The sequence below is a fragment of the Solanum lycopersicum genome, chromosome 2 (genome assembly GCF_036512215.1).
Source record: "Solanum lycopersicum chromosome 2, SLM_r2.1".
Classification (NCBI taxonomy): domain Eukaryota; kingdom Viridiplantae; phylum Streptophyta; class Magnoliopsida; order Solanales; family Solanaceae; genus Solanum; species Solanum lycopersicum.
Window position 1 is genome coordinate 44,933,185 of NC_090801.1, and position 17,202 is coordinate 44,950,386.

Here is a 17,202-nt window from a genome sequence, read left to right on the forward strand (position 1 = left end):
TAATTAACAGTAATAGCTTAATTGTTACTAAAAATAGATTTTTAGTGGTATTTAGTGTTCTTTGTAAATGTCCCTAAAGCGTATAGCGACCTTGGATCCAATAGCATTTAACTAATGCCGATCAATGTTTTATCACTCTTTATTAATATATACATTTATTGCCACTAAAGATTGTTTTTGTTGTAGTGTAACAATCACCCCTAGTTGAATATCAACTACCTCATAGGTCAGGACTGAGCCCAGTTGATCACGACTGACACCCTTTTCAAGTCCAAACCATCACTTTGTGTTGGCCCCGTGGGATGAACTATGTTACCATGTAACAATTTTAGGCTAAATCACACCTCAAATCCCTAGCTACCACATATCCTAGCTCCCCATTCATTCAATGTGGGACACACAAGATCATAACAAAACATCAATTATAGTCAATTTAAAATTAATTAAGAATTAACTTACCAAATCATCAACAAGCAAAGTGTACTCATATACAAAGTCCATGCATATAGAAGGTATGCTTCTCTCATCAATATTAGGACATATTGATTTTATGTCTTTAACTTTGGTGTTGCAAGCAAGCTTTGCAGCATTTAGGTATTGTATTGGTTTAGCTCTTCCAGTGGGTAATCTGGAGTCAATTATACCACCTGTAAAAATGCACAATTAACAAAAATACTATCATATTTTTTGAAAAAGAAATTAACAAATGTTGGTACCATAGCTGCATACTCATAGAAGAAAAAAGAAGCATAGAGATTCTTGAATCCTTGTCCACTTCAAACATTCCAAATCCCACCAAATGTACACTTTTTATGCTTGCATGGTGCCTTAATTCTGAGTGTATAGTGTTCCGAGACACAGAACAAAGCTCATCACCAATGAAGCCTATGTGTTTGATTTTTTCGATACTGTTTCTATTTCTCCTAGTTTTGATCTCTCCAACTTGTTTGAGAAAGATAAAACTCGTTGGTCGGATTCTAGATTCATGATACAAAAGTATGTGTCCAGTATCGTCTCAAGGCCAGAGGTAGTTGCTTTCACGGTGGTGTTTAAGGTAAACTATCTTAATTGTATGACAATTTCATTTTTAAAGCTTAAGTCAAAATGGTCTGGCCAATCGAACCTAGTCCAACTCTAATGGGCCAGGATGGGTTGACCCTTTTAATTAATGGGCCGGTAAATTAGTAGCCCAACCCAACTCTAAGCGGGCCACGAGTTGGGACGGGTTGTCCCTTCAACCAAAAATTAGACAATATTGGTCTCTTAGAAAGAGTACCGAACATTGATATTTGATGAATACGACATCAATACATACATAAATTCATCCATAAATTACGCATACTTCGGTGAATTCTTACATAATAGCGAAGATATACTACAAAAAAAAATCAGCATTTAGCGACTGACGAAATCCGTCGCTAATCTATGTTATTCCGTCACTAAACCGGATTAGCAATGGATTAGCGACGGATTGTTGGTTGTTGCTATTTCTCTTGTTAGTATTATCTTAGCTACGAAAATATGAGTTACATCAGAAATTTAGAGACGTGATAGAGACGAACGATTTCCGTCACAACTTGTTAGTGACGGACTGGTCCGTCGCTGTACTTATATAGCTCGTCGCTAATTTCATAATTAATTTCGTCATCTAAAATAAATCCGTGGTGAAATTTTTGTCACTAATTCGTCACATAATATTCTGTTATTTGAGCCTCCACATTTTCCACTTAAATGTTTCGTTGCTAATCCATCGCCAACATTTTTTATAGTAACAATCAAATCGTCATTAAATTTGTTGCTAAAATTTTTCTTGTAAAATCATTTCATTTATTTTTTTTAAATATACACTGCTGAAATAAATTAAATAACAATTACTAAGTACCTCTACAATAACAAACATTCATATAAAATAATATTAATAGATTTCAAAATCTTTAGATAGAAAGTCAAAATCATATACTTCCGGTGCAAAATATGTAAAGAAATATATCAACTATTCTTAAGAGGAACATTTGCTTCATGTAATATGTTTTTGCTTCAGATCCGTATACTCTTCTCTTCTTTTATATCCCGGCAGCTTGATAGTATTCTTGATGAGAGCTTGGTAGTTTTTTCCCATCCATAAAAGAGTGCAAACCTATAATGCAATAGCCAATAGTCCAAAGATACTTGGTAATTGAGAACAAATGAGATACACTGGTCTTATCCAATAGCTTGCCTGCTCAGCCAAAATACACAACTTCAAACTCCATACAACTCAAAATTTCCAAAATTGCGGGTCTACTTTTAGGAACATTAAGTCAAAATAAAAAGGATATACCAGAATAAAACTACAACACTATCTAATCAATATATTCAAAGCAATGGTGGTATTTTCTCACATTTCCCCCAACTTTTGATATATGAGTATCCTATATCGGGTGAAAAATATAACTATATTATTGATCAACTAAGCTTCAACTTCATATTAGATTGGGCTAGTTTCATGAATTCTCCCCGTCTTTTCTTCTTTAGTCAAGCCCAATTCACTGAAACAAGTCTTTTGATTTGAAATCACGAGCTCTAGAAAATTAAAGGTTCCCTGAATTTCTCACTTTTCCTTACACCGAGGTTCAAGTTACTTAACTGAATAAAACCACTGATGATTTATAAGTTGTGCAAAAAATTAATTTTACAGGGACTTCTCTCTGAGTAACAACAAGAATAAAATCAAACATATAAGCTTCTATCATTTTATGAGTCCTCTATCTATTCTACTTAATTCAAGATAATTTCATTGGAATACTTATAACCTTATCACTAATCGCAAATTCCCTAAACCTCTCACTTTTCTTTACTGACCTATAACCCTCTCAAACAGAACAACAACACATGATTTACAATTTGCACCAAATATATACGTTTACAGGGGCTTTCTTCTGAGTAACAACACAAACATAGTCCTTTACACGGACGTTAATAGATGTGATTCTAGCTGCCTACACAATCTTAACCACATATAAAATATATGATATGACATGACATGTGTGATAATGAATGAGTGATACATTAATGCAAGGATATAAAATGCTAGAAATAAATTAGAACAAATAAGATGACTGAAATGTAATGTCACTAATATTAATTACTTTTCTATTATTTCTCACAAAATGACAAAAGAGCTCATAGTCCACAGTTATTCACGTGTAAATTCATTGCAATAAGTGTAAACTAAAAGCAAGTGAAAAATAATCTAATATGATATTCATTCGATTGTTCTGTTTTGAGCTTATACCAATTCACCTAATGCAGTTCCCCACAACAATTTCATAAATTGGTATTTCTTAAACTATTGGCAACCATGAGAATCAATTCTTAACCTATATGAAATTCTTGTTTAGAAGAAGTTATAGGAAATAATAATGTTATTGTCATGCAACTCTATTTATGAGGCTATTATAAGGTAAAGGTCGAAACATGAAGCCCCCATCATCATGGATTGAGCCATTGAGATGACCAGATGGAAGTAAAAAAATAACAAACCTTTCAAGAGATCTCAAAATCTCATAATATAGGAGACAAAGAAGCAATAGTTACTTTAGTAACATGTGTCTAAACACATGAAAAATAAAATGCATAGAGATGAAAAAATTTATTATACATTACTAACATCAAAGGAAGAACATCCATATTAAAAATAATTAGGCCGATAACCGGCACGAGTCGCTGAAAAATGAACTTTTTTCAATAATCCTAAAACATCAAAAACATAAAAATCAATTTGTAAGATATCACCGTAGCTGAAATATAATAGTTGAAAAGGAGAAAACGACAAAGACAATAGCAAGCTAAAATTTGAATTGAAAACATTCACAGTATAAGCAACAACAATCACACTTCAAATCTAAGAGTTTGTTCTAAATAAATCAAAGAATTTAATACATAGCAAATAGCTATAGGAGGACATACTGGTCGGAACAACGTTTGGTGTCGCTATTGTTTGTTTTTGTTTCTACCAAGCAACTGTTGGTGGTTCATTGTCTGTTGCTGGTTGTTGTCATAGAATACTGCTGTTTGGAGTTGTTGATTCTTGGTGGCTTGCCACTCGGATCTGCTGTTCAGTGGAGCGGCAGCGCTACAGAGGAGAGGAAGAGCAGTTGCTGGTGTTGACAGAGAGGGAATGGAGAAGGGCGACGGAAGAGAGGCAGTGGAGAGACGGAGAGGAGAATGATGTCTCCTTTTGTTCTCATCGAAAATGGCGGACAAGAAGAGACGAAGAGAAAGAGAAGATGGTGGCGTGCGGCGAATCTAAAAAGAAAAAGAATGAGAAATTAGGTTTGGGTCTTTTGGTAAATTAAAATAGAAAAGTTAGGGTATTATATCTTGACCATAGGATTATTTTGAAATGAGAGGCTAAGATTGAAAAGATGAGATCAACGGTCAGGATTAAAAGATAGGAGTTGGGTTGAAATCTCAAATTGGAGTGAATTGCAATGTAATTAGTGACGAGTTCCTACATCCGTTGCTTTTGAATAAATACATATATTTTAAAAAAATTATATTAACGGATATTTTCGTCACTATATAATATACTTTTTATAAAAATATATTTAATAGTTTAGCAACCTTTTTTCTGCCACAAATTCGTCGCCCAATATTAATTAATTTGTCACCACTATTTTGTTACTAAATCCGTAACGAAAATTATGCGCCAATTTTTCCTGCTAATATTTAGAGACAGATTAATTATTCTGTTGCAACCCATTGCTATATAATAAATAATTTTTTTTGTTAATTTTGCAATAAAATGATTACTCCGTCACAAATCCGTCATTATATAGTGACGGAATATTGTTCGTCGCTAATTCCGTTTCTAAACACTGTTTTTTTAGTAGATATACAACATTCATAAGATTCATTCAAGCAAAAAAATTACATCATCACTATTTTCGTAAACAAGACAATAAAGGAGAAATGAAAAATTAGGCATAAAAACAAAAATAAGAGAGGTCAAAGATGATAGTTATAATGAAGTGATGAATTTAGGATGATAAGAAAATTTAGTAGGTTAATGACCCTAAAATGTAAAAGATATACAAAGAAGTTAAACTTGATTTTACATTTATATTTAAAAATATTTATTGACGAAATCTTAACAAATAAATCACTACTTGAAATAGATATTGTAAATACTTTTAAAATGTAAATCCAGCGTATTGGCCTCAAAGGCTTGTCAGTTGTGCCTACGAGGCTAGCGGGCCAAATTAGGCTGGTCTAAAAAGCCTCGTTTCTAGCTGACCAAACAATTAAGTCAAGGTAAAAGTCTCATTCCAATGTGTATTTTATTTATGGTTGTATTCATTTTAGTCTTTATGTAGTATTTTGTATAATAATATATAAAATGGAAAAGGGCCTAAAATTCTTTTGAAGTATTAGAAATTGTACAAAACTACCCTCTATCCACCTATACGCTCTAAAATACCCTTCCTACCCACCTATTGACTCCAAAATACCCTTGTTATCCACTTTTTGGATTCCAAATTAACCACTTATTTAATGGTTTTAAATTTAAATTATCTAAATATTTTTTAAAATACATGGTGATCAACTATTTGTTATAATTTAACTTATTAATATAATTTATAAATCAATCCACTACCCACCCATTACTAATTAAACCCCACCCAATTAATAAACTCGCTTCATTAATAATACAACAACATGAAAACTAGAGTGGTGAAAATGTCTATAGAAGTACATTATCACACATTCAAGTTCTCAATCAAAACATACTATTATTCAAGTGTCTAAATAAAAATTACCGATAAACTTAAAAGTCTGACTATGTTCGTCTTAATTATTTCTTCGTCTCAATTATATGTTGTTAATTAACATATAACTTTTTTTAAAAAATAAGATATTGAAGTTTTAATATTTCAAACAAATTATAAATTTTTATAAAATTGTATGAAAAAATACATGCATTAATTCGGGAGGTACTATTTCTTTACCTTTAATCATTAATTTTGAATTCAAGCTAAAGTGTCCTCCTAAATAAGCAGCTCAACCTAAATTTACTTCGGGCTTCGATTCAGATAATTTTGGATGTTATTTTTAGGAATCTGTAATTTTGTCATGTTTTGGTAGAGATGGTTAGGGAGATTTTGATATTAGAATTTATTTATTAATTGGGTGGAGTTTAATTAGCAATGAGTGGATAGTGAGTTGGTTTATAATATTAATAAATTAAATTATAACCAATAGTTGAGCGTCAAATATTTTTAAAAAATATTTAAATGTTTAAATTTAAAACCGTTAAATAAGTGGTCAATTTTGAACTCAAAGGTGGATGAGAAGGGTATTTTGGAGTCAATAGGTGGATGAGAAGGACATTTTGGATCCAATAGGTGGAGGGAGGATAGTTTTGTACCACTTTCAATACTTCGAGGGTGTTTTAGGCCCTTTTCCGTGTATAAAATACAAATAATATGATTAAAAAAAGAGAATGAAATTTAAAACTTAAAAAAAATTAATATTTGTTGCGATCATTCTTAAATAAAAAACACTACTAGTTGGCATACCCTAGAATAAATAAAACTAGGAACAAATACCATATGCATATACCATATGCAACATGGTTTTTGAATGAATAAAAATATTAATAGTAGAGGTTTTAAATACAAATTGAGAAATGATACAAAATTCTGAATAAATTATATATATAAAAAAACTAATAGGAAGTTGTTCTTCCTATAAATAAAATACAAATGTGAAAGACATATCTTTGGGATGAATTCAAATTAGGAACAAATACAAAAAAATAAACTATGCAACATGTGATTTTGAATGAATACAAATATTAATAGCATATATACTGATTTGAATATTAATTAAGACAGGAAACAAAATTCTAAAAAAAAACTAAAATTACAAAACAAACTAATAGGAAATTGTTCTTCCTCAACTAGGCCTTCAACAGGTTTTTTGAAATCTTCAACATTCAATTTTTTGAATTTTACTTATAAATAATGTCTTTACATAATAGAGGGAAATCTCAAATGATACTTGGTGACGATATATTTATCTTTATCAATGGGTGAAAATATTTTGAAGGAATTGTGTGATTTCTTGACATAGTGGAGGAAAATAGAAGAGATAATTTTCTTAGACAAGAAAAGGAGAGAAAAATGGTTAAAAACTCAAAAGAGAGAATGGAAAGAATTTTTGGGTAAAAACCTTAAAATAGGGAAAGTGGGTAATCAGAGTTTTTTTTTCTTCTTTTTCACGAATAGGGGAGTAAAATTAGTCCAATGTGAGACCTGATTTGAGAAATAAAAGGAAAGAAAATTAGTTATATTATTATACATTCTATTTGCTAAAATATTGATATATTGACATTTTTAATAATTATTTTAAAGTGTAGATGTTTTTAATAATTATGTTAGAGATTTTAAGTAGTTTACTAATTTTTCTTTTTTAAAACAAATCTTCTTGAAGATTTTCAAGAGGATCAATTTGGTTATAGTTATATAAATTATAGGAAAAATTAGCAATTAAGACAACTTTAAGAACATAATTAATCAAAATAACATTAATTTAAAATTTTTAGTGAAAATGACAAAATAGCAATATGTTATATTAATTTTACGTATTTTTATTAAATGTGTGTATTTCAGATTTTAGTGTATTTTGGTATTATTAAATTAATATATTAATGGAAACTCATTGATTGGACCAAAACATGGTCCAATAACATTTAATGGGGAAAAAAAGAAATTAATTAACTTTTCACGTAAAGTTCCAAGAAAGGTAAAAATTAAAACCAATTCAAAATTTTCAGCCAAATTTTCAAGTTCCTTGTTCATATTTTCCAGATTTCTTCATCAAAGTCATTGTTATCAAGGATTCAAGCAGATTTTCGAGCTAGGTTCATTATTAAAGCAGATTTCGTGGTGGCAAGGTTAGTTTAAATTTCGGTTTCGATTTTTTGAGCGTTTTTTGTTCAAGTTCTGATTTTGTATATCAAGAAATTATGGACAATTTATGTGATTTTTGTTTTAATATACATCATACATTTATGATTTTGTATTTTTTGTCTATTTTTTGTGATTTTTTTTCAATTTTTAAGATTAGGTAGATTATGAAAAGCCATTGATTATCAAGGATTCAAGCAGATTTTTGAGCTAGGTTCATTATTAAAGCAGAATCGTGGTGGCAAGGTTAGTTCAAATTTTGATTTCGATTTTTAAGCTTTTTTTTTGTTAAAGTTCTAATTTTGTATATCAAGACTTTATGGACAATTTATGCGATTTTTGTTTTAATATACATCATACATTTATGATGTTGTATTTTTTGTTTATTTTTTGTGATTCTCTTTCATTTTTTAAGATTAGGTAGATTATGAAAATTCATATATATAGAATCATTGTTGTTTGATGTTCAATACGCAGTTGTTAAAAGATTTTTTTTTCTTCAGATTTTTGAATTGTTGAAAAAAAAAATCAGTGTATTGTATGCAATGGCTGATTCAGTCAGAATTACTAGAGGTATAAACAACAACATTCAAAATTTTCTAGAATTTCCCTCATTTGATTTGTGCATTACTCAAGGATTGATCTAAAATGTAGGATTTACGGCGAGAATGACACAAGAGTATGAAATGGCAATTGATAGCTCTTCAAAAAAAAGTAAAGTGTCGTGCTATAAAACCACTGCTGATCAACAAAAATATCCAAGTGATGAAGTATTACGTCATGACGATGAAGAGGTATTAAATTATTAACGAAACTAATTTTTATGCTATGTCTATAGTTGGTTTTTGTGTTTGAAATTTCATGTCTTTCAGATTGGAAGCTTATAGTTTTAAATACATAAAAAAAATTTGTATCCCTAAATGTGATGTGATAAATATCAAAAGCAAGTACAAATCATATGATTTATATGCTACCATGAACTTGCCCCTATAGTTATTTTTGTATTCTAGTAGCCATTATTTTTGCCCATAATTTGACTTTGTAAAAAAAGAAACTCTCAACTTAAATTAGTTAATCTCAACTTAAATTAGCTTATTTTCAAAACGGCAATTTTGAAGTAGTCAATATTAGTAATTTCTTGTCAACAAGAGTGCAATGTGTTTTACTAATAAAATTAACTTAAAATTTGCAAGTTTTTTCGACCTATTAACTGTTTCTAGACTCAATTACTCTTTATTGATGAATTTTTGTTTTAGACATTTCAATATTTTATAAAGTATATTTAATTTATCAATTAATTGAAATATAATAAATATATTATAATTATTAATCATTTAGTAACTTAATTATCCAGGTATAATATGCAGCTTAAATATTATTACCCACAATCAACAATAAAATAGTTAAAAGTATTTCTTATATATAAAATATATAAAAGCAAAAAATATAGTATTTTTTAATTAATGAAAGATTATATGTTATTGAATACTACTAATAAGTAAATTTATTAGTAATATAATAATTGAAGGACCAAATGTGTTATTATACGAAGATGAGTTGAGAAATAGTGATAACAGTACAATAATTAATCACCTTAATACTATATTATTGTTACAGCAGAAATTGATTAATTAATTAATTCAATACTATATTATTTGTTGTATACATATATTAGATTGTTGAATAATGTAGTTGTGTTCTCTTCAGCATCTTTATGTATTCAAATGTTGATAGGATTATAGTATCAATTTAGTTGTATTTTGTTATTTATTTTATTTTATTTTTCATGTCATCAATATTCATGATTCTGAATTAACATTCACTATTTGTATACAATGTAGTTTATCATATTCTATTTTTTAAACTAGTAATAGATTTATATATCAGTAATTTTTTAAGTATGTATTCATTTTATTGTTGAACATGTGCAGGCAAATGAATTTTATGTCAAAAATAAACCAAAAAAAGCTCCCCATATTCATTGTTTCTTTAATCATGACATAAAAGCTGACTTGATGAAGTATTTACATGGACATGTATACAATGTATTCTGTGAAAGCACCTGCTTTGGTAATTATATGCAAATGCATCAATGTCGTGTTCGCGGACAAATACATAGACGTTGCATGGCTTTAGAACTCAATTGTAGTTCTCGCCAAGCATTTGTAATGCGTGTAAATGGATCTACGTTGCGTTTTACTTTGAGAGAATTTGCTTTGATCAGTGGATTAAATTGTGTCAACGAAGAAACTGATTTCATCTTTGATCAGTCAGAACCAAATAGTTTCATGGAAAAATATTTTGAGGGTGTTAAGTTGATCAGAAAAATTGATATAATGAGGAGTTTTCATCGAAAAGTGTGGGGGGAGAACGATCAGGATGGCCTGAAGTTTGCAATTTTATACTTCATCCAGACAGTGATTTTTTCCGGTGAAAGAGCTACCAAAAAAGTTCCTAGATTATATTTTGATCTTGTTGAAAGTGGAAGGTACAATCAGTTTCCATGGGGGAAAAAACTTTCTATTTGCTGTTGAAGAGCCTGAGATAGAGGTTGAATGGTGAAAAACAATTTTACAGAATCGAGGGAATGCCTATTTTATCCCAAGTATGGTTGTTTGAAAGCAGTTCGAGTATTGATTTCCAGGTCGCTCAAAAGGTTGATGACCATATTCCGAGGTTGCTTAACTGGCAGACGACCAATGAGAGTAGTAGATACAAGAAACTTATGAACACCATATTTAGTGATGTTAATAACTAGGTACTTAACTTGGCATATATTTAATAATCACCAAGTTGTATGTTTTCTTATTGGTTTTATTTATAATAGTAACAAAATGTTTGGAATTAAGATTAAATGCAGGAACATTACACCAAATCAAAGGAAACTTGCAGTATTGCAACTGCCACCGGAGGGTATCGAAAATCAAGCTCCATCTCAGTATTCAGATTCATCAGATGATGATCTAGATGATGAAATAATTGATACAAATGATGATCCACGAGAGGGAAGCTGTGACGATAAAGATTCTGAAGATGATTTTCAAGTAGCTCCTCCACAAGTACTAAAGGTCAAAAGAAAAGGAAATGTTGGTTCCTCAACGTTGCCTGTTAGAAAAAGGACAAAGAAGTGGTGACTGGTGGATCCAAACAGGTTGCAAAAAATTTGGAACCTCGAATTGCTGTTAAACAACCGATGAAAAAGAATGTTGCATCAAAAAAGGTACTAAAGAAACTTAAGGTTATTTTAAAACAAACTGAATGTCTACATGCATAGCTAACAAAAATACAACTTTTGAGTGAATATGATATTTTAGAGAACAAGCGGATCTGAAGTGGAAGGCTGGGTGAAAGAGCTGTCAGATTTCAGAAAAGAAGTATTTACCATATAGTACATCCTTCATAGTTATACACTTATTAGAATTATAAATTTTTAATAACGTACATCATTATTTCATATTTTTAGGTTAAACAAGAGTTTGTTAAAATTCTCAATTTGATCAACGACAACTTCAAAACTGTTATGGCAGCCATCAATTCAATACGAGATGAGCAGGTGGTTTGTTATAAAAAATAAAATGATGTAACGTATTTCAATTTTACATTTTTGTTAATGATTTACGTTGTAATATAACACAGGCCGAGCATTCTGATGATCATATTGTCCCTCCAAATTCAAATGATGAAGATGGGTATACACCACCATACACTTCCAATAAAGAATCTCCATCAAATCAAGTTCTTGTAGCTCAGTGTGACAAATTGGAATCTGAAAATTCAGAGGTACTCGTATTTTTTTTATTAATTTAGGCTGTATATACGATCCCTATTTTGGTATTTTTTACGAAAATTTTGAATTTATTCACTTTTTTATGAAGTCGTAACTTTTAATATTTGTTTACATGTGTATTGAATTTTTATATTTTTACAAGACACTCAAGGCTTCAAATGACAGTAAATCAACAAATGTTGTGCCCCATGTAAGTCAAGATTTTGTGTATCATTTTTAAACTCAGTACTTGTGTAATAAATATCATTAATAAGCCTCCCATATTTTATATAATTATACATTTATATGATTATGATCAAACTGTATCAATCAATGTTAACTTGTTTTATGATTACATGTATTATAACTGTTATCATTTACAATTTTAAATGACTTTTCATTATTTGTATCCATTAAATTTTTTTCATGTTTCTTGTTATTTTTATTTTTTTAAAGGCAATCAACAATCCAGATGGAATATATCCCAAATCCGATGATCATGAGGTAAGTCAGGTTTTAGACAAGTTTTATGTTTTTTTGTCGTACATCCTAACGTGTGATTATAATATACAAATTTGCCTTAAATTCTAGTCTCAATAAATGTTCGTTATCATATCAACAATTTCATTTTATAAGGTTTTTTATATCAACACCCCTGTTCGAAATCTAATTGAAGTGGATTATGAATTAAGTGCTCCAAGACCTACAATTCCTAGAGTATGTTATTTAATTTTATAAGTACATTTGTTATACCATTATTTGAGTCATTACTTTAAAGGTGTTGTTATTTTTACGAAATTAATAGGTAAATCAACCAAGTTTTGTATTTGATATACCCCCACAAAAAGTGCTTGGAGTATCTGAAAATTCACATGAGGATGATGTTGAACAAATGCCATGTCTAGTCCCTATCCGGATTTTGGATCACATGAAAGTGACAATCGATTCACAGTTTGAATTGGACGATCAATTCATGCCTAGTCTCAATTCTATAAAGAGTAGCATCGCACCATATTCAACTGTGATAAAATGACACACCGAACAGCTGCCAACAACAATTGCAGGATGCATTACAACAAAGGCAGATCAGGCCACTATCGATGTCCAATTGGGTACGAACGGTGAAAATTTGATGATAGATCAACCTACAGCAATAACGAACAGACGCCATTACCTACGCGTAGGAATAGACGTCCAGGTCCTTATAATACATCTCCGTATCTGACCAATTTCTGATCATCTGCTGGTACAGTATTCCATTATTTTAATACTTTTGTTAATGTAATCATTTTTTTATTGCTACTGTTAGTGTGTATTTAATTTATAGTTTTTTGAACCATTTCAGGTAGTTCATCAAGTCAGCCCCACGTTTTTGAATTGAAACACCCTTTTATATTTGATTTGATATCTGGCGATTATGATATAATGTTGTGGGATGCGTTTCGTTCGTGGATCCGAGATGGCTTACTTACAAAGCATGACAGAAAGTAAGTCATTGGTGAATAATTACAAGATATTTTTACAACATAACTGTTTAAATTTTTGTATCCGGTTAAATGTTTGTTTGTATTTCAACAACAGTTATTTGGTAGGTGCAGGTTATATATAGGTTTTCTTGATTTTTTTTGTATTTAAACGTTGATAGTAATTACTTTATTTTTTTAATGAATGGTATACTATTTCTATTTTTATTCTGTTTTTAGGAAGCATGATCAAGACCATTACAAGAAGAATCTACCTGAAATTTCTGTGGCTATTAAGCTTGGCGTTCTCATAGTAGACAATAAGAATTGGTTCTATAATCTGTATTTCAAAGGACAGTTATTGAATAATTCGGTAAGAGTTGTTTAGTATTTATATTTAAAAACAATGATTGATTAGTAGTTATAGTATTTATACATTTGTCTTTTAATTTGTCAGCATGTTGATGTGATTTTATATTATCTACGGAAAAATGCCAAATATGATGTTGGAGACAGCTATAAATACACAATTGTAGATTGTGTATTTAGTTCAAAGATCTCTGCTATTTGGGAAAAATATTTGGATTTAGATAGCGATTTTGGTTGTGCCGATGAAGAGCATGTCATTGGTGAATACATTAGAGGGTACAAAATGCATGCTGCTACACCTTGGCATAAGATTGATTATGTTTTTGTTCCTGTCCACGTTAAGGAGAAATTTCATTGGGTGTTGGCTGTGATATCATTGAATGATAAGTGTATTGGGCAGCAGGTCACGATGCAGCTATCAAGACAGAGATAGTTAAACTGTCTCAGTTGATCCCTTTGAAGTTATCAGACAATGACTATTACAACAATAAAGGAATTGATGTATCGCAAGCTCAACAAGAGAACGAGTTCTTTAATGTAGTATTCATAGATAATGTTCCTCAACAGTCGCATGGGTCTCTGTAAGTTTTTGTTTCTTTTGATTTTACTATCATCAAATTATCAATATTATATTGTGTACTAACTTTTAATTTCTTATATTATAGGGATTGTGGTATTTATATGCTAGCTTTTGCTGAATACCTATCATACGGCCAAGGTATTCCAGCGAATATTTTGGATGCATCGTGTTTACGGTCAAGATACGCTACACTTCTTTGGAATTATGGCCAACAAAAGAATGATGCCGGAGCAATATGTGACAATGAAGCACCTCCACGATATAGCAGATTTAATGTAGCAATGGAGGAGATTGATACAATTCAAATAGATTAGTTGTTGTCCATTTTTTGATGTGTAATTAGACATTAGTTTTTGTATTCTATGAAATGATTTTAAAGGGTTAAATTCTTTTGTGTTTATTGATGTATAAAATCTTGAAGTTATGGTTTCAAAGGTTTTGGGTTAATATTAAAGTGTTCAAGCTTAAGTATTGCATGTGGGGTACAGAAAACTCATTTTTGATGTTTAAATGCAATACATATGATTCTACCAACATACATATGATTCTACCAACATACAATATATATAACAAATATAATGTAGATTAAAATCATGGATACGAATACATTTCGTTATAAAAGGTATACCAAAACAATTACAATAATCTAACAAACTGTATGCATTCATATGTTTCAAATGGATGTAAGACTTGATATTAAATTATTAAATTATAAATACAATTAATAATACTAACAACATAAAAAAGATAGAATACGTATAGCGAATATGAATACTTTTAGAGAGAAAACGAATACCAAAAAAATAAAATTGTATGCATTAAAATGTTACAAAAATAATTTATATTAAATTATAAATACAATTTAACTTGAATACAAGTAACTGCAATGATTTTGTTTCTAACTCATACAATTTTACTCATACATTCTAGATAGAGCAAATACAATATAGATTAAAAACATAAATATTAACACTTTCTCAAAAGATATTAATACCAGGGATACGAATACATTTCAATAGAAAACGAAGAAAAAAAATTTGTATTCATTAAAATGTTACAAAATATAATTCATATTATATTATAAATACAATTCAACTGGAATACAAGAAAATGCAAAGTTTGTGTATGTGACACATACAAGTTCACTCATAAAATTTATATAGGACAAATATAATATATATTGAAAACATGGATATGAATGAACACTTCTCGAAAGAAAACGTATATACAAAAAAAATATTTGCCGAATTCAAAATAGAAGAATCCAACAATTGTATGCATTCAAATGGATGTAACAATTGGTATTAAAACGTAGATACAATCAGGTTTCGAATACAAGTAATATTATTCGAGAGAAGACATAGAGCGAATACATTTCAAGATACAACCATGAACAAAGAATTCCATGTTATTTTATTACCCAGAAGGCATTAGAAGTCTGGAAGAAACCTAACTCTAAAAATATACAAAAAATGAAACATCATTAACTATACAATACGTGGTCCATTCCTACATGAACGCCTATTGTTCCCTTTAAACTCACACGTACTGCAATAATTCTTTCTCTTCTTACCATATAGCTCGCTATACGTCTTGTCACGATACTTTTTGGATGGCCTTCTATGGAGCTTTTTGTGATTTGGAGGCTGCACTATCTGGTCCTTAATATACCCATGTACATTCCACTCGTTTTGATCAGGTAACGGACGAATTGGAATGCTATATGTTTTTAACAAGTTAATTGGGTTGTACACGTCGGAACAATATGGCCCAACATCAAAATGTTTCTTCTTTAAAACAGCCCAAGCGTGCGAACATGGTATTTCATCTATTTGAAACCTCTTGCAAGTACAAGTTTTATTTTCCAAACAAACAATGTAGGTTCTACCTTTGTGATGAACACTAAACACATAGTTATTTGATGGCACAACCTACAAAAATAAATAAACACTTATGTCATATAATTTTGCTGAACATATAAATCGTAACAACATACCTTCATACGTAATGATGCTTCTTCATTAGCAACAAGCATCTCTTGTGGTCTACCACAAAGTGTGGTGAATGTATGTGAAGCAAACGTATGATTTTTCAAATTCCATCTTGCAAACATCTGTCTTACTTCCTCAAGAAAATCGTATACCGGTAATTCCCTTGCTTCAAATAGACAAACATTTATGCACTCAACTATGTTTGATGTCATAACCATTCCTCGATCAACTGTTGCATATACCCTAGCCCATTTTTCATAACCTGCTGATTCCAAGTAATTTTTTACACGAACATCAACTTGTTCAACCTTTTCCATCAGTTCATCGAATTCAAATTGTTTGTATGCCTTTGACATCCCATAAAAAACTTCCGACAGACTATTGTGCGACTTTTTAAATAGTGTTTTCACATTTTCCCCACAAATGCCAAATACAGGCATAATGAGGAACTCCATCAAATACCCTCAAAACTGCCTTTATAATACTTTCGTTTCGATCAGACACAACGCACATGTTATATTTAACGCCATGCGCTTCTCTAAACTGTTCAAAAAATTAAGTCCAGGATGCATCATTTTCTGAATCAATAATTCCATATGCTAGCGGCAATATATTTCCTACACACAAAACATTTAATAAAGTTTTTATTTCATATAGAATAAATATATTAATCAACAAAACAAAGTGTATATATTATCATTCTAATACCTGCTCCATCAACAGTACTTGCAGAAACAAATACTCCATTGTAAGTCCCCCTGAGGTGGCTGCCATCAACTACGACAATTGGTTTACAACACTCAAAACCTTTTATGAATGGGAAGTGAGAAATAAAAAGATAAAGAAATTGATTTTCATCGGTTTTCTTCATCCTTATATGAGATCCAAGGTAGGTAGCGTCCAATACGTATAAGTAGCTCGAAAGTTTACCATAAGAACCAAATGGGGTACCCCTTAAAGAAATTACAGCCTTTTCTTTAGCCTTCCACGCCACTGAGTATGATACATTTACTCCAAGAGCTAAGATGACATCTTGTTGTATATCCTTTGGCGTCAACTTCCTTTTATGATCAACTAACTT

At 30.3% G+C, this 17,202-nt stretch overlaps 1 protein-coding gene and 2 long non-coding RNA genes across 3 annotated transcripts; 1 reads left to right on the forward strand and 2 right to left on the reverse strand.

Annotated features, from left to right (window-relative positions):
- Window positions 1-1,903: 1,903 nt before the first annotated feature.
- On the reverse strand, window positions 1,904-4,230 carry LOC104645557 (uncharacterized). Its single transcript, XR_011215144.1, has 2 exons — window positions 3,949-4,230; window positions 1,904-2,218 (listed from the first exon to the last, which is right to left on the reverse strand). It is a non-coding gene; the product is annotated as an uncharacterized lncRNA (long non-coding RNA).
- A 7,966-nt stretch (window positions 4,231-12,196) lies between these two features.
- LOC101268730 (uncharacterized) lies at window positions 12,197-14,604 on the forward strand. Its single transcript, XR_011214570.1, has 3 exons — window positions 12,197-13,554; window positions 13,639-14,131; window positions 14,216-14,604. It is a non-coding gene; the product is annotated as an uncharacterized lncRNA (long non-coding RNA).
- Window positions 14,605-15,617: 1,013 nt separating this feature from the next.
- LOC101243753 (uncharacterized) lies at window positions 15,618-16,576 on the reverse strand. The gene is made up of 2 exons (XM_004231636.2): window positions 16,127-16,576; window positions 15,618-16,061 (listed from the first exon to the last, which is right to left on the reverse strand). Exons 1-2 carry the CDS (start codon window positions 16,574-16,576, stop codon window positions 15,618-15,620), a joined length of 894 nt encoding a protein of 297 aa, XP_004231684.2.
- Between the last annotated feature and the right edge of the window lie 626 nt (window positions 16,577-17,202).